This window comes from Pipistrellus hanaki, assembly GCF_964339955.1.
Source record: "Pipistrellus hanaki genome assembly, chromosome: 3".
NCBI classification, from domain to species: domain Eukaryota; kingdom Metazoa; phylum Chordata; class Mammalia; order Chiroptera; family Vespertilionidae; genus Pipistrellus; species Pipistrellus hanaki.
Window position 1 is genome coordinate 96,537,625 of NC_140505.1, and position 21,726 is coordinate 96,559,350.

Here is a 21,726-nt window from a genome sequence, read left to right on the forward strand (position 1 = left end):
TGAGAGTTCAATAGAGCCAGATTATGGAATGTCAAAGTAAAATAGTCTTTCTAAAGTGCATAGATAAAAATAATTTATGTAAGCAAGTAAAAAATAAGGTTAATTTTGTCTTTTATATCCTATTTATTAAAGAAGATTGGTAAATAAGTTTATGATATAGGAAATTTGGTTTTTCTTTTTTTTTAAACCCTCATCTGAGGATTTTTTTCCCTCCATTGATTTTTAGAGAGAGAGAAAAAGGGAGGCAGAGCAGGGAGGGGGGGAAGAGAGAGAGAGAGAATGCAAGAGACAATGATGTGAGACACTGACTGGTTGCCTCCTGCACATGCCCCAACTGGGGTTGGGAATTAAACCTGCAACCAAGGTACATGGTCTTGATCAGGAATCGAACCCAAGACTCTTCAGTCCTTGGGCTGACGCTCTAACTACTGAGCAAAACTGGCCAGAGTGAAAAACTGTATCTTAATATGGTAGAATTCTGTGGGATTTAGGTAATTAAATTTTTTATATTGTTGAACAAAAAAGGCAATTCAATGACAAACCCATATAAAGCAATACTATATACTATAATTTTTAATAATCATAAAAGCACCATTATATAAGACATTTAAAATAATACTTCACAGAACATTAGCGAGAAGCTGTAGTCAACAAGAAATAAAGCACACATCCTACATGTTCTTACCTATTTTGGGTCTCACACGAAATCTGATTCCTGTATTCAGATTTAATTTGGATTCACAAATTCAGTATTGGTTTGAGGGATACTCCAGAGTTGTGGTAGAACTTCATTGTCTTTTTTTTTTTTTTTTAATATATTTTATTGATTTTTTACAGAGGGATAGAGAGTTAGAAGCATCGATGAGAGAGAACCATCGATCAGCTGCCTCTTGCACACTCCCTACTGGGGATGTGCCCGCAACCAGGGTACATGCCCTTGACCGGAATCGAACCTGGGACTTTTTAGTCCGCAGGCCGAAGCTCTATCCACTGAGCCAAACCGGTTTCGGCGAACGTCATTGTCTTGATGTCATAAACACCAACATGGCTCACCTTATCCCTCTGTGACCTGGATCCTGGGGTGCTCAGTTTCTTGTACTCCCAAACACTGGGGCTGCCCACTAATTACACTTATAAGCAAAATTTTAAAAGTTGCTTAATGATTCATCTTAAAAATTGAAGTTTTATAAAGAAGGCTTGTTTTATTTATGCTATTAGCACATCAGCCAAAAGTTATTCAGATTTAATACTGTTCAATAGAGTGGTAGTTAAAACACGAAACTATAAATAGTGACTTCAAATAATGACACTGATTTTCCTCAGTAGCTGGTATAGGTATTAAGAAGGATTTGACATTTTTAACAATGACATGTCATAAGAATAAAGGAATAATTTCCCAAAGTGTCTACTTTGAAGGAAAGTATTCCTTTAGATGTATACTTTTTAGTATATTCATTTTTAAGGAAAATCAGTATCATCATTACAGCCATATATTTCACATTTTTGGATACATAGATTTAAAAAGTAGCAATGGTACTAAAGTTTTTCCTGCCTCTCATCTTTTCTCCCATCTTTCCAACTTTCCTGATGGAGATGAATTCCTGAAAAAATAGATTACTTCAGAGAAAGTGGTATTGAAGCTTATATTTACTGTAAACACTTTATGAACCTATGTGACTAATTGATTACATTCTTGGATATGTTTCTCAGGTTTCATCTTCAAATTAATTGTTTCCCTAGAGAGAGTGACTTGGTCTAACCAAACCTGCAGAACTCCCAGCATCAGGCCATGCATAGAGCATCACTAACAAATGTCTGATGAAGATGAATATGATGACTTCTGCTCAAAAACATTCAGGTTCAACTATTTACACTGGAATTAGGGCTCTGACTAAAACCGAACAAAGAATAAATACCGAAAATTGAAGTAAAAACTGATTTAGGAAAACGCTGCCTGTAAGAGCAGCCTCTAATACCCACTGTGGCAGCCCCCCCTCCTGGTGAAGGAGCTCTCCTGGGCCAAGCGCCCGGCCCTCCGGGGCGGAAGCTCTGCGCAGGTGCTCCAGTATCCCGCCCCCGTGGAAGGCGATGCTCCGCTCCTGTCCTGGCTTCTGTTCGCTCTGCTTGGCTTTTCTGCGCGAAGCACACTATGAAAGGTAACACCGTGCTCATATCGTTCTTTCATTCGGTGTATTTTTTCTCTTGGGACTCCATGAATGTTTCTTCTACATGGGAAAACATGCAAACATTTAGTTAAGGCCATATATCCAAGTGAATTACTCGTATTTTACAAGTCCTGTAGTATTACACACATATGCACTCTATCCTCAGGGTTTAACTGTGACAAAAGCATAACTTGTTATGCAGCCCTCCTCCAGGCTCCACTCCTGTTTTTCCATGCTGTCCTGCACACCTAACCCCCCTGCGCCTTAGAGAGCTAATGCATCAGAAATTCTGTGCTTCAAGACACAAAGGAACACCAGGAGATCTTTTTATGGTATATTTGCTTGTTAAGCATGAATATATCAATTTACATGAGTTCGTCCTCGACACTTCTAAATGCTTATTCAAACAATCTTAAATCCTAGTGGGCGTGAGAATCAACTGGGGATATAAGTCACAATGTAATCCCAGAGATTCCAATTATGGAAAGGGAGCCAGGAACGAGGATTTTTAACATCCAGCTCTTGTGGTTGCAGTTCACAAATCCACTTTGGAAACACTGTATCTCCTTTTAACCGTAAGATAAACTAGCCTTATTCCTAAAAAGGAAATTCTGTTTTCACTGGTTACTTAAATCATTGGCATTATCAAATAACACAGACAATATCACAACCCATGCATTCAATCAACAAGTTAGTATTATTTGGACATTTATTGCTTATAAATTAGAAGTAGCATCTGGACCACAAATGAACCACAGACTTCACAGCATCTAAAGATATTTATTTAGCCTAAATGCAAAAACACCACTGACATGTATAATTCCATGCAGAAGAAAGTGCTTTTAAATGTTCATTAATGAAGAAGCATTTTAGCCAAATGTTAAATGTATTCTTTTGGAGGACTCAGTTCAAGCCAAGATTTTAGCATTTAGCATTATATTAGAAAACTGACTCAAAACTAAAGTCTTCACATTAATAACTTACAAGTTATCCGTTTCTAAGAATTACCATTTTTGGCCTGAAAACTACCATGTCCATTTCCAGCCTGAAAAGATTCTTTTGTTCGGTCTGAAATACCTGAAAACAGCAGGACATATAATGAGGAGCTAGGAAAACACAGAAGTACCTGGCTAACTCTTGAACGTTGAATTTCCAGCGAGTCTCGGGTTCTCGGAATATTACTTCATAGTTATTTTCAAGTGCCTAATTTTCCAAAAGTACATAAAACATTGAACACACGGCATGTATGCATGGGAATGTTCATACTGGCATTAAACATTCACTGCATATCTTTTATAGTTTCTGTCCATGAGCAAACACCTCAATGGCTTCTCAGAGTCCCTTATAGGATTATCATAGATTTATGTCTGTCAAATGCCTTGTCCTATTCCTCATGACTTGGTTAGGAAATGGTGGTGCCACAGAAGCAGAGCTCATGAAATAAAAGTGATTTCCCCATCCTTTACATACTCTTCCTTCCAAAAGCAGCTCAGTGTGGCTCAGTACACTGTTCCCATTTCCTTGTTAGAAAACTTTACCAAAAAAAGAGAAAACTTACAGCTTACATATAAACACCCAAATATCCTTTGAATTCATAAATTCACTGTTTTTATCTCAAATTGAACTCTCACTAATAAAAGTTGAATGAAAAGAGCTAAGTAAAAAGATTTCCTATTCATTCTTGAGATGAACACTTCTAATTAGGAAAGGAGTTAAGCATCCAATATGGAAAATAACTAATTTCTGGGTCTTATTAATAGCTATGGATGGCTGAAAAAGATTATACATATCCAGAAAATAAAAAGTAACATGAGCCTTAGCCTGTTTGGCTCAGTAGATAGAACACTGGCCTGCAAACTGAAAGGTCCCAGGTTCGGTTCCAGTCAAGGGCACATGCCCAGGTTGAGGGCTCGATTCCCAGTGAGGGGGCTTGCAGGAGGCAATGATCAATGATTCTCTCTCATCCTTGATGTTTCTATCTCTTCTCCCTCTTCCTTTCTCTCTGAAATCAAAATAATATATGTATTTTTTAAAGTAACATGACTTCCCTTAAGTGACTTTCAGTTCTTGTGGTTTTGAATTGTGCCTTAATTAACTTCCCTCTTCGCATCCCTGTTCATTTCTCTCCCAAGTGGACTCTTGATCCATGAACTGAAGTGACCACAACGATAATGTTCATTCCCTCCTGCTTTCACCAAAGTCCCACCCTTGGGGCCTACATGAAGTTGATGAGAATATAGTTAGAAAAAAACATGCCTGTATATAAGCTATTTTACCCAAAATGTGCAAGAGACCTAAAACACTGCCTTGAGCCCAGTTTGGGAGCTATTCATGTGACAAAAGCAGAACCTCCAGCTGTCTTCTTCCTGCCCCTGATTGTGTCTGGATCTTTTCTCCTTCCTACACCCAATAGGGAATGAAAAGTCACTAGTATAAGAGATGAAACATGTCTGAAAACAAGTCAGACTCTTTAAAATTAAAGAAAAATGTGCACACAGTATTCATCCTATTGTTTTTTCCTATTCTGACAAGAGTTGAATGGTTAATTTGCACGCTAGTGTCTTAATAGGATTATAGTGTTAATCTTAAATCTGTTTTTAAACTAAAGACTTTATTGCCCTGAAACTCCCCTGCAGCAACAATATCTAGTACTGAACTCTCCGGCTAGTGAAAAGCAGACTGTCCTAATAAAATCCATAACTCTGTTAATCCAATTTCTCTGCAAGTTCCGTGGGTACTCCACATGGACCTTCCCTTAGGAAAACAAACAAGACAAAAATTCTGATCCAGGACTATTTACAACTTGTACCCTTAAGGTGATAATAGCATGTCAGCAAATTTGAGCCATTGAACAGCAGAGGAACATAAAAATAACTGCTTTACCTGCTCTGTGAGACACTGTTAATACATAAGAGATCGTGGAAGATCAGAAAATGAGGAAAGAACAAAAGGTTCAACTTTCTCACAAAATGTCCATAACTGAAAATTCAGAATGATACTTCTTCCTACCATGACTGCATAGGGCTTCATTTCCCAGGCGTGGAGGTTGGTATTATCAATAATAATGGGGGTTATGCCATTCCTCATTGCTTTTCTTGCTGCAACACAATGTTATACAACAGTGAACAACATGCAACAGTCAGACAGAAAGGGCGAGCATACCCATATCTTGCCATTTTATTACAGCATGTCCTCATCACACAAAGTTAATGCCGCCTATTTCAGGACCCATTATCAATCATTTTCCTGGAATCTAGGAAGGTTTGGCATTCTGTTTGGGGGGAGGGGAGAGTGGCAATTAAATGCATCATTCTGCAGCAGCTACACTCTAAGTGCACAAGAGGATTTCTCAGGAGTTTAAAAAAGAATTTGTCACCTCTTTTTTGGTTCCACTCATGAGCCTCCTCTAGGAAGTCTGGGTTGAACTCATAGGTGCCATCTTCCCTGAAGAAAAAGTCGTCCGTGCTGAAAACCAGGGCCCTGGGAAAGTCGTGCTGCAATTGTCTGGAAAGTGAGGAAGAAGAGACTGTTTGATGACCGTGCATTGTTGTAATAGAAAGTCATCTCCTGTTTCTAACATTTAGCAATTTGTAATTATGAGACCACCAGGTTTTGAGTTGTTGAAATTTAATTTAAAAACAGAGATGCTTATTATCTTTAGAAGGCCCTGCTCCTACCAAAGAAGCAGGAGTGGGCTAAGTGCCTAACTCTTGACACTGAGCAGTGCTGTCGCTGCCACTGGCTCCTGCAGCAGCCAGGACTGACTGGAGAAAATGAAGCTGACAGTGGGATGACAATCTTTCCTTATGGGCCCCAGTTCCTTCTGCTGTTCTTCTGGGATGTACCAGTGCCCTTCTCTTCTCCCCTAAACTCTCACCTGTCCCGGGTCCCATCTCCTGGAACTCTGCTCTCTCTAAGGACCCATCTCAGAAACTAATTCTTGCTCAAATATGAAATGTAGATAAAAGTGATGGGTGTGTACTATCCCTACTAGGTAGCATTTTTACATTTTTTAAAACATATTGTTACTATAGGCCCGGTGCATGGAAATGCATGCACTGGAGGGGAAGTCCCTCAGCCAGGCCTGCCTCCTCTCACAGTCTGGGAGCCCTAACGGCAGGAGGTGACCTGGCAATCAGGGGAAGGCAACGCGCCCATCACACCTCTGTGCCACTGTCAGCAGTGCAAGCTTAAGCCGGCCGTGGTTACCTGAGTCTTGGGTGGCCCTGGGCGGCTGGGCAGCTGCCATCTGAGGCTTGCCTGAGCCTCGGGCTAGCCCTGGGTGGCTGGGGGGCTGAAGGGCCTCGGTGCCATCTTGTGGCTATGGGTGCTGCCATCTTTGAGGGTGTGGCAGTCAATTAGCATATTCCCTCCTTCTTGGCTGTGGGTGCTGCCATATTTGAGGGCAGGGCAATCAGTTAGCATACTCCCTCCCTATTGGCTGTGGGCACTGCCATCTTTGCGATGGCATGAGGGTCAATTATTATATTCTCTCTTTATTAGATAGGACTGACTTCAGAGAGGAAGGGAAAGGGGGAGAGAGAAACATCAATGATGAAAGAGAATCACTGATTGACTACCTCCTGCCCACCCCATACGGGATCAAGCCCACAACCTGGGCATGTGCCTGACTGGGAATCCAACTATGACCTTCAGGTTCATAGGTTGACACTCAACCACTGAGCCATGCAGGCTGGGCCGTATTTACATTTTAATAGTGACCCAAACCAAATGAAAACACAATAGGAGAAAGAAAGAGGTAGGCCCAACATTCCCCACATCTTCCTAAATCTGTCACTCACTCTAAATATGAAAATATGAGAAAATAAATAAATAAAACTACCATGGAGTGCCCCCCCCCCCCCGTTTAAAAAGAAAGAAAGAAAGAAAATAAGCACATTAAGTTATGCACAAAATAACAAGATGTTTTCACTTAAAATACTTATTTAGACTTTCTTAGGGGAGGAGACATATTATGTGAGGTAGTAAGTGGATAAACCCGAGCTTCCTCATCTGTAAAGATCGAGGGCACTGACACCCATCTTGCTCGGTGATGACAATCTATAAAATAAAAGCCTAAGCGACCATTACGGCAGAACACCCGTCGCTATGACGCACACCGACCACCAGAGGCAGACACTCAGCACAAGAGCTGCCCCAGCTGTCAGGGCCCTCCCACAGGGGAGTGCCGCTCAGCCAGAGCCGGGCTCACAGCTGGCGAGCTCTTCCCCCTCCACAGCAGCGCTATGAGCAGCGAGCCAAGTGGCAAGGAGCAGTGAGTAGGCGGGCAGTAGGCAGTGAGGGTCGCTGACTGCCAGGGGGAGCGGGCCCGTCAGGCAGACATCCGGAGGGGTCCCAGATTGCAAGAGGACACAGGCCAGGTTGAAGGACTCTCCTCCCCCGCATGAATTTTGTGCATCGGGCCTCTGGTGATCTAATAACATGGGAAAGCACCTAGGGCAACCCCTGACAACAGTGAGTGTATTTCTTTCCTTTATCCCTACAGCACTCGCCAGCCTAATTCTAACTTCAAGACAAATTCCATCTGGCTGGTGTGGCTAAGTGGTTGAGTGTCAAGTTATGAACTCTTCTCCTCGTTTGTTCATCTCCATCAAGAAAAATCATCTCTGGACAGGAAAGAACAGAATGAATGGGAAGCACTGGGGCCACAGGTGGGAGTGAACACCTACATCACTGAGAAAGACGTGGGTTCAGGTATTGCCTCTGCCCCTTCTGGTCATGTGACCTATCTCTCTAAGCTTCTGTTTTCTTTACTAAAAAATACAAATTAAGCAGAGCTGCTAACCCAGCGGCATGGCTCAGTGGTTGAGTGGCGACGTATAAACCATGAGGTCACAGTTGGATTTCAAGTCAGGGCACATGCCCAGGTTGCAGGCTTGAGCCCCAGTATGGGGTGTGCAGGAGGCAGCCAATCAATGATTCTCTCTCAATGCTAACGTTTGTATTTTTCTCCCTCTCTCTTCCTCCCTGAAATCAATAAAACTGTTAAAAGTAAACAGAGCTGCCCTAACTGGTTTGGCTCAGTGGAAAGAGCATCGGTTTGCAGACTGAAGGGTCCCATGTTCAATTCTGATCAAAGGCATGTATCTTGGTTGCAGGCACATCCCCAGTAGGGGGCGTGCAGGAGGCAGCTGATTGATGTTTCTCTCTCATCAATGTTTCTAACTCTCTATTCCTCTCCTTCCTCTCTGTAAAACAAATCAACAAAACATATATTTTTAAAAATAAATAAATAAAATAAAAATAAACAGAGCTGCTAGCAAGGCTAAAATGAGGTAAGGGAAAACACTTTGAAAATGGTAAAACACTTTACAACTGCAAAGTACTGGTATTTTATTAATAACTAGAGGCCTGATGCACAAAATTCATGAAAGAGTAGGCCTTTGCAGCCATGACAGCTGCCTCGATCCCTCCCTCACAGCCATAGCCCTGGCTTCATCCAGATGGTGGTCATTCTGCTGTTTGGCCATTTGGTCAATTTGCATATTACACTTCTATTATTATGGACATATGGCCCAGTGCACAAAATTCGTGCACAGGGTGGGGGTCTCCCTCAGCCCAGCCTGCACCCTCTCCAATCTGGGACTCCTCAGAGGATGCCAGTTTAGGCCTGATCCCAGCAGTCAGACACCTTTCTCACAATCCAGGACTGCTAGCTCCTAACGGCTCACCTGCCTGCCTGATAACCCCTAACCACCTCTGTCTGCCGACCTGCTCACTCCCAACTACCCCTCCACTGGCCTGATTGCCCCTAACTGCCTCCCCTGCCAGCCTGCTCATCCCCAACTGCCCCCCCTCTGCTGGCCTGCTCACCTCCAACTGCCCCCCCACCAGCCTGCTCACCTCCAACTGCCCCCCCACCAGCCTGCTCACCTCCAACTGCCCCCCCACCAGCCTGCTCACCTTCAACTGCCCCCCCCCTTGTTGGCCTGATCAGCCCCAGCTGCCCTCTCCTGTCCTGATTGCCCCTAACTGCCTCTGCCTCGGCCCCGCCACCATGGCTTTGTCCGAAGTCTCCCGGTCTAATTAGCATATTACTCTTTTATTAGTATAGACTAGAGGCTCGATGCATGAAGATTCATATAAAAATGGGCCTTCCTTTCCCTGGCTGCGAGCACCATCTGTGCTTCAGTCTGGAGCCGCCTTTCTGCCCTCCCACGCTGCCCAGAGGTCTGGAGCAGCTGGGGTGGTGCGGAACGCCCTCATTGTGGCCATAGTGACGTCCCACCCCACCCCCGGCTGCTCGTGCCTGTGTATGCAAGTTAACCTGCTGCCATCTTTGTTTGGTTAATTTGCATACCCACTCCTGATTGGCTGGTGGGTGTCATGAAGGTACGGTCAATTTGCATCTTTTGCCGAAGCCGGTTTGGCTCAGTGGTAGAGCATCGGTCTGTGGACTGAAAGGTCCCAGGTTCGATTCCGGTCAAGGGCATGTACATTGGTTGCGGGCACATCCCCGGTAGGGGGTGTGCAAGAGGCAGCTGGCCAATGTTTCTCTCTCATCGACGTTTCTAGCTCTCTATCTCTCTCCCTTCCTCTCTGTTAAAAATCAATAAAATATATTTAAAAAATAAAATAAAATAAAATAAAATATTTTTTAAAAAATTTGCATCTTTCTCTTTTATTAATGTAAACTAGAGGCCCGGTGCACAAAATTTGTGCATGGGGAGGGGGGTCCCTCAGTCCAGCCTGCACCCTCTCCAATCCTGGACCCCTTGGGGGATGTCCAACTGCTTCTCTAATCTGAGACTGCTGGCTCCTAACCACTCACCTGCCTGCCTGCCTGCCTGCCTGTTCACCCCTAACCACCTCTGCCAGCCTGCCTGCCTGATTGGCCCTAACTGCTCCACTGCTGGCCTGATTGCTCCTACCCACCTCTGCCTTGCCACGCACCCAGGACCCAGGATTCCCTCCTCCAGCTGGTCGCAGGCACCTGGGACCCGGGATTCCCTCCCTCTGGCTGGCCACAGGCACCCAGGACCTGGGCCAGCTTCTCCCGGGCCAGCCACAGCCACAGGGGACCATGGACCACAGCCGTCTGGTGTTTCAGGGTGATGTTTCCTCTGTTTTCCAGTTGTAAGTTTATAATTGTTGTACTCTGTTTCCCCGAAAATAAGACAGTGTCTTATATTAATTTTTGCTCCCAAAGATGCGCTAGGTCTTATTTTCAGGGGATGTCTTATTTTTCCATGAAGAAGAATACGGTACACATTTATTGTTAAATGAAAATAAAGGAAATTTATTACCTGTATACAGTACGGTAGTACGGTAGTTGTCAACACAAACCAGACAAACTGTGAATCCTACAGTATCAAGAATTTACTCATTTATTCAATGACAATCATGTCATCATCTTCTGGAACATCATCATAACAATCCAATTCCTGAATTTCCTGGTGAATTTCTTGTGACTCCATTTCTTTCAGAATCAGTGGACCAAATCTCTCATGTTTAGCAATAGCACTGTCTTTAAATGAGTACTTCTTGTCAAGGTAGCCTGCTCGCAGTGCATTTGCAATGCAACTGTCAGTGATTTTCTCCCATGAATTCTTCACCCGTCACAACTTCTTGCAGTTTAGGTTTCACAAAGTTTCCACGCTGATTTCTCTCCATTCTATTTTCAATGTAGTCATTAATTTCCATGCGCAAATTGTCTTTGAATGGCTTGTTTATTGCAATATCAAGAGTCTGGAAATAGGCCATCATTCCTGCGGGAATCATTATCTGATCTATTTTTCTTTCGTGAAGAAATGTCTTCATATCTCCTCCTCTCTCCCGCCCTGCACTCACCGTTCACTCCGACCTCTGCTCCGCCTCTACACAGCAGTGACGTCAGGACTCCGCGGAATGTCACTGGTTGCTAGACGCCAGTCGGGGCGGCCCTAGCGACCAGTTTACGGTAAATTAATTTTCATTCTGAGACAGAGCCTGGGGGGGCCTTATTTTCAGGGGGATGCCTTATATTTCACTCAGAAGGAAACCTGTAAGTAGGTCTTATTTTCGGAGGATGTTTTATTTTCGGGGAAACACGGTAGTAGGCTGCATTTAGGTGTCTACCCTATGCCGCCATCTTGGTTTCTCTCCAGAAGATAATATATTTTAATACCCAAAGAACATTAGATAATTATCCAACTCATTAAACATTTATTGAGCACTTGGCATATGCCACGTACTATGTAAAGTGTTAAGGTACGAAAGTAAAATAAAATAACTGCTTTTAATGAGTTCACAGCCCAGCCAAGGAGCCAAACCCTGCCTACTGGCCTGGCGCAGTGCAATGAGCTGGACACCTGAATCCCACAAGCATGGAGCGTTGGGAGCCAGTTGTGACAAGAAAGCACTGTCAAGACACTGTTGTCTCTCGGGGAAGGAACTAAGAGGAGGAAGCTCCTGACAGAGGGTGTGTTATGAGCAAGAAAAATGAGAACAAAAATACTATGGTTAAAAGTGCAAATCTTTTTTTAAATAACAACATTTTTAAAAGTGGAAATCGTATTTGAAACACTTTTCAATTCTGAGTACTACACAATTTAAAGAGGGAGTTGGCAAGCTGGAATATGTCGAGAGAGAAGTGTCCAGGTCAATGTGAGGCCTGAAAACCATGGAAACTGTCAGATGACCAAAAATCACAAAGGACTTTTGGGGTGTTGAAGCTGAAAACAGATGATATAAGTAGAACATAATGGTCATCCCCAGATTCTGGGAAGTCTGTGTGTGGAAAGGGGATGAACTTGTTCTGTGGGTCAGCGTTTGGGTCGGGCTCAGCTGGGCAGTTCTGCTGGCCTTGCCTGGGACCAGTCCTGCAGCGCAGACTTCGTACAATAATATGGGGTGCTGGCTGCTCACTGCCCGTTATCCACATGGTCTCTCATCCTCACCCAGGCTCCCCAGGCCTCTTCACTCATTCCAAGAGGGCAAAAGTGGAAGCTGCCAAGCATCCACCACATGCTATCCTCCAAAGCAAGTCACTGCCCACCCACACAAAAGGACAGGGCACAGAGAGGGAAAGGCAGCACAAGAGGCAGCCATTTCGCCGGAACCTGTTTGGCTCATGGATAGAGCATCGGCCTGCAGACTGAAAGGTCCCAGGTTCGATCCTGGTCAAGGGCATGAACATTGGTTGCAGGCAAATGTCCAGTAGGGGGTGTGCAGGAGGCAGCTGGTCAATGTTTCTCTCTCATCTAGCTCTCTACCCCTCTTCCTTCCTCTCTGTAAAAAAAATCAATAAAATATATTATTAAAAAAAAGAGGCAGCCATTTCAAATCTACCACTATTAAAAGTGATATCAAAGAGAGGTACAAAGAGGATTTGATGAAAGAAATTCACATTTTTCCATATTTTTTTTTTATTTTACTTTAAAGATATTCAAAATAAAAACCCCAAATCATAAGTCCTAACTTAAACCTCTAATGCATGCAACTGTTATAAAGACACCACAGAAACAATCTAAGGACAGCAGTGAATGCATGTTCAGGTGTGTATATTTTATATTTGTGAACACTTTACAGCTTCTAAGTTATTTTTATCAATATTATCTAGTCTATTAATGAGAGCTACATTCAGGTTAAATGATAGTGTATAACTTATTTTCCTTACTTTTGTGTGTTAATTAAGCAACTAAGGATATAAGTTCCAAGATTTTTATTTTCTATTTGGTCCCAGATTTAATCCCTTCTAAATCTGGTTTCATTTGTCTTCCTAAATTTGCCACTCACAGAGTTTGTTTTGGTTTTTCATCATTTTCAGATTTGAATACTTTTTTTCCTATCCAGTCATATTGACTCTTGTTTTCCTCTTTCTTTATGGCTTATGAAATCTATTAGAAGTAAATATTCTGGTGTTTTCTTTTAAAAAGCTTTAAGACACAATGCACATCTTATTTGAATTCTATTCCCTTCTGGGGAAAAAAAAAAATCACAACAGAGAAACTACTCTCCTTAGATTGCTTTACCTGAGAGTGAAAGTAAAATTGCTCAAGACCACGTCTCACCATTTCCTAAGACATATCTGACTGTAGTCTACAGTCCACCTAACAAGCAGCTCTACAGCTCTAATGGACTTGGGGGGTGCAGTGATCTTCCTGAATGTTTATTCCTTCAAAATCAGTCCTATCGACTGAATTATCAATTAGCATTGATAGCCACCATAACATCTTGAATGTGCAGGACAATAGAAGCTCTCCTAATTAAATAAAGACCTTATTAGATAGACAATCGTGAGATTCTCAGACTTAAGTGGAAGTAACACTATTCCATCCACTTCAGAAGTGGTAAGGACAGTGCCCAGGTCTAGCTTTTTGTTGTGGTAGATCAGGAGCCTCATGCATTGGGGGGGAGATTGAGAAAATAAAAATACAATAAAAGGGGGGAAAAGGAAAGAAAATTATTTCCATAGAACCTTTATCTCTCCAGTTCCCCACCAAATTTACTTAACATCACTACTATGGGAGAAACTCAGGTAGAAACCATGACTTCACAATTATCATTTCTTTCATGATTAGTGACACTGAGGATCTTTTCACATGTATTGGCCATCTGTGTGTTCTCTTTGGAAAACTACCTATTCGGATCCTTTATCTACTTTTAATTGAATTACTTGGGGGGGGTTTTGGTGTTAAGTTATAGAAGTTCTTCATAAATTTTGAATATTAACCTCTTATCAGATGCATCATTGGTGAATATGTTCACCCATTCAGCAGGTTGTCTTTTCATTTTGTTGATGGTTTTTTCTACGGTGCAAAGACTTTTTATTCTGACATAATCCCATTTGTTTATTTTTTCTTTTGTTTCCCATGCCCAAGGAGATATATCAGAAAATATATTTAGATATGATATTTATGGTATCAAATCTAACATTTAAGTCTTTAATCCAGTTTGAGTTTATTCTTTGTATGGTGGAAGTTGGTGATTTAGTTTCAATTTTTTGCCTGTATCTGTCCAATTTTCCCATCACCATTTATTGAATGGACTATCTTTTCCCCCATTGTATGTTCTCAACTCTTTTGTCAAATATTAGTTGATCATATAGGCATGGGTTTATTTCTGGGCTCTCTATTCTATTCCATTGATCTACAGTTGGTTTTTATGCCAGTACCATGCTGTTCTGATTACTTTAGCTTTGTAGTGTAGTTTGATATCAGGTAGCATGATTCCTCCAACTTTATTTTTCTTTCTCAAGATTGCTGTGGCTATTCAGGGTCTTCTGTGGTTCCATACAAATTTGTGGATTTATTTTAATTCTCCCATGTATTTTTTTAATATATTTTTATTGGTTTCATAGAGGAAGGGAGAGGGAAAGATAGAAACATCCTATATAATAAAAGCCTAATATGCAAATTGTCCCCCCAAATGGGATTCAACCAGGAGTTCCACCAGGGGGCAGGGCCAGCGGTGGCAGGCATCCTGGAAAAGAGGCCCGCCCCCCCCCCCCCCCCCCCATCACCAGAAGCAGCAGCAGCAGCCAGAGGAAGGGAGCTCCTCCCCTCGCCCCCTCCCGCAGCCAGATGCAGTGGCGGCAGCAGCAGGCAGCCAGGGGAAGGGAGGTGCCCAGCAGGCAGCCAGCAGGCAGGAGCCACTAGGGACCCTATCCATGCACGAATTTCATGCACTGGGCCTCTAGTCAATGATGAGAATCACTGACTGGTTTGGCTCAGTGGATAGAGCACATGTGTCAAACACAAGGCCCGCGGGCCAAATCCAGCCCGCCAGGCCTTGCAATGTGGCCCGCACCACGCTGTCATCACTGCACTCCGCTGTCAGTTTATGACATTGTCAGTTTATGACTGTTCAGTAAACCATTCGGCCCGCAATTTAGGCTGGATTTTAGATTTTGGCCCCTTCTCTGATTGAGTTCGACACCCCTAGGATAGAGCATGGGTCTATGGACTAAAGGGTCCCGGGTTCCATTCCGGTTAAGGGAATGTACCTTGGTTGCAGGCACATCCCCAGTAAGGGGGTATAAAGGAGGCAGCTGATCGAGTTTTCTCTCTCATGGATGTTTCTAACTCTCTATCCCTCTCCTTTCCACTCTGTAAAAAAAATCGATAAAATATGTTAAAAAAAAAAAAAAAAAAGAATCACTGATCGGCTGCCTCCTCCTACACTCTCCTCCCTGCCACTGGGGATCAAGCCCACAACCTGAATATGTGGCCTTGCCTGGAATCGAGCTTGGGAGCCTTTAGTCTGCAGGCCAATGCTCTATCCACTGAGCCAAACCAGCCAGGACTTCAGATGTATTTTTGTTGTTAATCCTCATCTAAGGATATTTTTTCCATTGTGTTTTTTGTTTGTTTGTTTGTTTGTTTTTGTTTGTTTTTTTAAAGAGAGAGTGGAAGGGACTGGGAGAGACAGAAGGAGAGACATATCTATGTGAGAGAGACACATCGATTGGCTGCCCTGATCGGGGATCAAACCTGTAACCCAGGTACGTGCCCTTGACCAGAATCAAACCTGAGACCCTTCAGTCTGTAGGCCAGTGCTCTAACCACTGTGAAAACCAGCCAGGGCTCACATGTACTTTTGATGAACCATTTGAAAGTAAGTTGCAGACATCATGACACTTTGTTCCTAAATTCTTTGTTAAGTGTCTCCTAAGAATAAGACATTCTCCTACATGGAGGGGTGGAGGCATGGAACAGGCTGGTCCTACACCCTCTTTGGCATTTTTTTAATCGAGGGGGGATATTTCCACTGTGGAAGCTCCCTGTGAGAAGCTGCTGCTTCTGGTGATGGGGGGGGGGGGGGGGGAGGGCCCTTTTCCAGGATGCCTGCCACCTTAGCCCAGAGCTCCAGAGCTGGGAAGAAAAGTCCACGTAATTCTGGGCTGTAAAGACCAGCAGGAATTGTGGCTGAGTGATGGAGGTTTCGGGGACCCAGCAGTTCCTCTTAATGGCCGGTGCATGGACTTACTCGGGTTTGATCCCTCGGGCTCCAGCGCTGGGATGGGGCCTTGGGGACCCAGGGACGCACAGGGAGGAACTGGACTGCCTGGCACTGGGGCAGGAACTCGGGCAGCTTTCTCCCAGATGAGTGTGCACATACGGGTCATTATTCCCGTGCTCGGACCTCCCCGTTCTAGGGCTGACTGGCCCTCACTGTTTGCTCTGCCTGGGTGATTCCCTGAGACCCCACCCCATCCAGTTTGCAGACCCACCCAAGCTCTCTGCAGTGGTTTTTGCATATGAATGGCCTGTCCTGGCTCAGGCTGCCCCAAACCTATTAATAAAAGATCCAAAAGCCAGCACTAGCACCTGCCTGCCTTGCTTCACAGCTGGGTCTTGCCTGGGCACTTCCTGCTGGGAGGCCCCAGGCAGTGGCTGACTTTGCACCTCCCAGGAAGCCACAGAGCCAGTCCACCTGGTGGGCAGCTTCAGACCATACCAGATTACAAGTCTACAATCCACAACACTCCCAAGAGACAGACTCAGTGAGCACCAAAGCCCCACTGAAGTAAGTCCTGCTCCGTAGTGGTGTCTCCTGCACAGCAGCTCCTCCACCGCAGTCGCTGTAGTCCAATTGACCTGGAGGTCAATTCCTCCCAGTGATGCCAATAACAATCAAGTCTGAACTATAAGACTGTGCACACAGCCCACACGGGGTCCACCTCGAGGGTCCACCTCAGGTAACTGGAGAGGCTGAGCCTCTGGGCCCTACAGGACACCTACTATTGAAGGCCACTCCACCAATTCAAGAGAATAGCAGCTCTACCTAAGACTAGTACATAGCAAAAACACAGGGAAGCAGCCAAAATGCAGAGACAAAGAAACGTCACAAATGAAAGAAATGGAAGCAAACTACGGGATACAGAGTTCAAAACTATGGTTATGAGGTTGCTCAAGGATCTTAATGAGAACTTTCAGGGACTTAGAGAGACTTACAGGTATCTTAGTGAGAATTTAAAGACATAAAAAAGGACCAGTCAGAAATTAAGCATACACTAACTGAAATAAAGAAAAATTTACGGGGACTCAACAGTAGAGTAGAGCATTAACAAAAAAAGAAAGTAAACGAACCTGAGGTGTTGAAGAATCAAGAAACCTAGGCTAGTTCTTATGCTAATCAATAATAAAATAATATTTAATAAATAATTAAGATAAAATAACAATATTCAAAATCAATCTGCTTATGGATTTAAAGTCTTCTAGTATATGTCCAACTGATAATGAAACTAGGAAAGCCTTTTTGTATAGCAATGACATTTATTTTGTTGTTAAATAAATGCTTTGTCCATAACCTGCATAGTTATTGAACAAAACTATTTTCAAGTGTAAAAAGATATTTCCATATTTAAAAAGTTAACAATTTGTTGTATAAACATGAGAAAATAAGTCAAAGGGGAAAGTTCATAATCCCCCTCTCTGAAGTCAACAGCTGTCGATGGACAGATGTCTCTTTCACACATTAGTCTATGAGGATATGTACCCCCCCCTTTCTTTGAACCAAATATGGGATTTGTGTGTGTGTGTACTTATAACATATAAATGTTATGTGTGTGTGTGTGTATATATGAAAAATATATAGATAGCTTTGTTGTAGGCTTTTTTATTTTTTATTTTTTATTTTTTTAATATATTTTATTGATTTTTTACAGAGAGGAAAGGAGAGAGATAGAGAGCTAGAAACGTCGATGAGAGAGAAACATCGACCAGCTGCCTCTTGCACACCCCCTACTGGGGATGTGCCTGCAACCAATGTACATGCCCTTGACCGGAATCGAACCTGGGACCTTTCAGTCCGCAGACCGACGCTCTACCACTGAGCCAAACCGGTTTCGGCTGTTGTAGGCTTTTTTAACATACACATTTATGTACCCATTAATGACAGCATGACTTACAAGCCATGCTGTTATTAATTTTTTTGTATGACTACACTGGCTCACATTATTTTCTATTATATATATTTATATATATAAAAAAAACTATAAGGTACATTCCTGTCTTTCTGTGCTTGTCCAATTGTCTTCAGATGAATTCCTGGAAGTAGGACTTACAGGTCAATAATAAGAACCTATTTCTGAAATGTTTCCTTTTAAATATGTTTTTATTGATTTTATAGAGAGAGGAAGGAAAAGGACAGATAGAAACATCATTGATTGGCTGCTTGTTGCAGTCTCTCAAGCCCACAACCTGGGCATGTGCCTTGACCAGGAATCGAACCAGCAACCTCTGGGTTCATGGGTCAATGCTCAACCATTAAGCCATGCCAGCTGAGCTGAAACGTTTTTTAAATGAAAGAGAGATAATAGAACAAACTTAGAGGGCATCCTAATTTGTTAGCATTCCGATGTAATGAAAAAAATTTTAACCACATAAAACTCCAACTTTTTTAATGTCATCAAATAATTTAAACGGATGGTTTCCACAGTTCCTTCAAAACAAATAGGTGAAAATCATAGAAATCCAACATTGATTTGGAAGACAAGACATATCCTAATTTCAAAAACATTTTTATTGTTTCTTTAATCAAATGAATATTAAAAGTTAAGCAGAAAAAGATGGACCAGCATTTTTATTCTTCTGATTCAAAAAATACATGCTTATTATAGAAAATACATAGAATAAAGAAATTATTAAATTCCCAGAATCCAACTATACATAAGATAGCCTCACAGTTTACCATTCTCTATACGTGTATTTTTTTTTTTTTTTTAACAATTTGGTATTCTCCTTCTCTCTCCACTGCCCCCCCCCCCCCCGCCCCAGGGGGGGAAAAAAAAAGACAAGGTAACACCTCTGGGCGGCAGCCTGTGGCATCCACCACACCATCTCTCACTGCACGCCTCCCTTAGTACTGAGCTGTCACCTATTTCCTTGTTTAATCACCCGATTTCTGTATAAATGCACAACCCAACCCAAGGGTGCCAAAGCACCTCTGCCCCAGGACTGCCAGCACCCAGAGGGACAGGAGAACTCGCAGAGCCGCTTCCAGCTTCACTTTAAAGTTTAACAAGTTTAATTTTCACAAGAGCCCTCTGAAGTAGGCAGAGCAGCTATCCTCCCTTAACAGGAAAGGAAACCGGGGTACAGAGCAGTTGAGTAAAGATCACAGATAGTGAATGGCAAAGCTTAGATTTGAAGCCATAAATGGACTCCAAAGTCAGCTCTTGACCTAGCAATTATTAACAAACTAAGTCTGGCAACTAGAACTGGTCAGGAGGATCTTCAATAAATCATCTAACCCGGTGGTCGGCAAACTCATTAGTCAACAGAGCCAAATATCAACAGTACAACGATTGAAATTTCTTTTGAGAGCCAATTTTTTAAACTTAAACTTCATCTAACGCCACTTTTTCAAAATAGATCCTCTCTTCGTTTTCACATATAAGGAAAATAAGCCCAGAGAGGTTAGGCGATTGCCCAAAGTCACCAGCTGTTTCCTAACGAACAGGATCTGAAGGCACAGACCCCCAGGCCAGTGCTCCCACCAGCTGTCCCTAGAGAAATGCTCGTTAATAAACTGTGTCTCATCCAGCGTGTTCTGTTAGCTAACTTCACCCAGGAGTTTAAATCCCCAAAGTGTAGAATGTTAGAGCCACAAGGGGCCTTAAAGGCCGCTAAGGCCAAGTCACTCACTTGACAGATGAGAAAGGTGAAGCCCAAAACTCAGTTTCTGGTGGTCAAATCTACCTGCCTCCACACACCCTAGGACTTCCCTGAGCAATTATAAACACAGCACAATACGGGCAAAGACACTACCTCCTCCTTTAAAACTCAGTGTGTGATAGCCCACAAATCAGCAAAGCCAAAGTGAAACTAAACAGGATTTGAATCCAGAAGTTACGATACTTCCTTGTGAACAGAGGTCCATCCCCCTGCCGCCCCGCCCCCTTAAAATTACCTCCAAACACCCCGTCCGCACCCCCCGCCTCCCCGCCCGAACAGGACCACTGAAATCGGTTTCTTAGTTAAGGATGCTGACAGCCTTTCCATTAACCTGTGGAAATGAAGCAATATTGTTTTGCTGAAGGCTTCTGCTCCACACACGAGCTGGGAATCTTAACCACAACTGGCAACACCTCAGCAGGCTGCCAGCCTTCCCGGAGCTCCTCCGTCCACACCAGCTCCTGCTGCCGAACGCAGCTCCGGGTTCTCCTCCGGCCTCGCCTCGGAGGAGCGGGAAGCTCGCTGAGGACAAGGGACCCTCTTCCGCGGCAAACACACTGCTCGGCGGGCGGACACGGCCCTGCCCTCCAAGGCTGGCGCGGGGTGGGCAGGCCAGGTGCGACCGCCGCAGCCACCGCGGCCACAGGCGCCGAGCCGGAGGGCAGCCGTGGGCGCCGCGTCCCGGGGCCGAGCGTGCGCTCCGGCAGGGGGCGGCGGCCGGGCCCGGGGCCAGGCCCGGGGGGCGGCGGGGCTCGGGGGCCGGCGGCGGCGACCAGCGCGCAGCCGGCGGACGGCCCGGCCCCGCGGCGGGAGCCGAGGACGCGGCGGCGGCGCTTACCTGGCCAGCGTGGTCTTGCCGGAGCCCGGGAGGCCGCGCAGCAGGTAGAGGTGCTTCCGGAAGCCGGGGCGGCGCGGGGGCGGCCCGCGCGGGGGCGGCGGGGCGGGCGGCCGCGGCCGCGGCGGCTGGAGGCTCAGCCTCCCGAAGGATTGGAGGAACCCGTCCTCCATGGCCGGGGGCGGCGGCCCGGACCCGGCTTCCCGGCCCTGATCCCGGCCGCGGCCCAAGCTGTTGTTTTGGTGGCGCCCCGGCCATGTGATAGATGGAGGGCGGCGCTGGCGGCCGGCCCCTCCTCCTGCCGCCCAGCGCGCCGGGCGGGGGTCCCACCTGCAGGCCGGCGGGCGGCTCCAGGCTCCGGCGCCCGCGCCCCGGAGAGCCGCCCGCGCTGGAAGCCAGCCCCCCACACACACATGCACACACATACACACACTTACATACACACACACATACACACACCTGCACACGCACGCACACACATATACATACACATACACATACACACACTTACATACACACACATAAACACGCCTGCACACACACATACATACACATGCACACACATACACACACCTGCACACGCACACACACATATACATGCACATACACATACACACACCTGCGCGCACACACATACACATATACATACACTTACACACACTTACACACACCTGCACACGCACATACATACACATATACACACGCATACACATGCGCACACTTACACACATGCATGCACAGATACATGCATGCGTACACATGCATGCACACGCACATACATACACATACACGCACACACATGTACACGCACGCACATACACACACACGACAGCCTGGGCTTGGAAAGTGAAATAATTTTAGTTGTTGAACGTGGACAGCGTTTTGAATAGTAAAGGCTTTGTCTCCCCCAATTGTGAACACCAGCAGAGTCCCAAAGGCTAACACCACCCTCCCAGAACTGTATTTTTTATACCTTATCACCTTGCCAAAAGTATTCTTAGAAAGCTTTATCGTCTCTACATAACTTTAAGTATGTTCTTATAAAGAGAATACCCCAGGGAAGGAGCATGCTACTGAAACGATTTATAGAGAAGTGCCAAGTGTT

At 44.5% G+C, this 21,726-nt stretch overlaps 1 protein-coding gene across 3 annotated transcripts; it reads right to left on the minus strand.

Annotated features, from left to right (window-relative positions):
• Positions 1 to 547: 547 nt before the first annotated feature.
• On the minus strand, positions 548 to 20,898 carry N4BP2L1 (NEDD4 binding protein 2 like 1). Of its 3 annotated transcripts, none has more exons than XM_084878641.1 (5): positions 20,625 to 20,896; positions 5,542 to 5,669; positions 5,175 to 5,263; positions 3,174 to 3,242; positions 548 to 2,225 (listed from the first exon to the last, which is right to left on the minus strand). In XM_084878641.1, the coding sequence occupies exons 1-5, from the start codon at positions 20,792 to 20,794 to the stop codon at positions 2,169 to 2,171; spliced, it is 513 nt and encodes a 170-aa protein (XP_084734767.1). In that variant the 5' UTR covers positions 20,795 to 20,896; the 3' UTR covers positions 548 to 2,168. The 3 variants fall into 3 exon arrangements, with proteins under 3 accessions (XP_084734767.1, XP_084734766.1, XP_084734768.1); XM_084878640.1 differs by lacking the exon at positions 3,174 to 3,242 and adding an exon at positions 3,292 to 3,368 and having other exon boundaries at positions 20,625 to 20,894; XM_084878642.1 differs by lacking the exon at positions 5,175 to 5,263 and having other exon boundaries at positions 20,625 to 20,898.
• Positions 20,899 to 21,726: the final 828 nt, after the last annotated feature.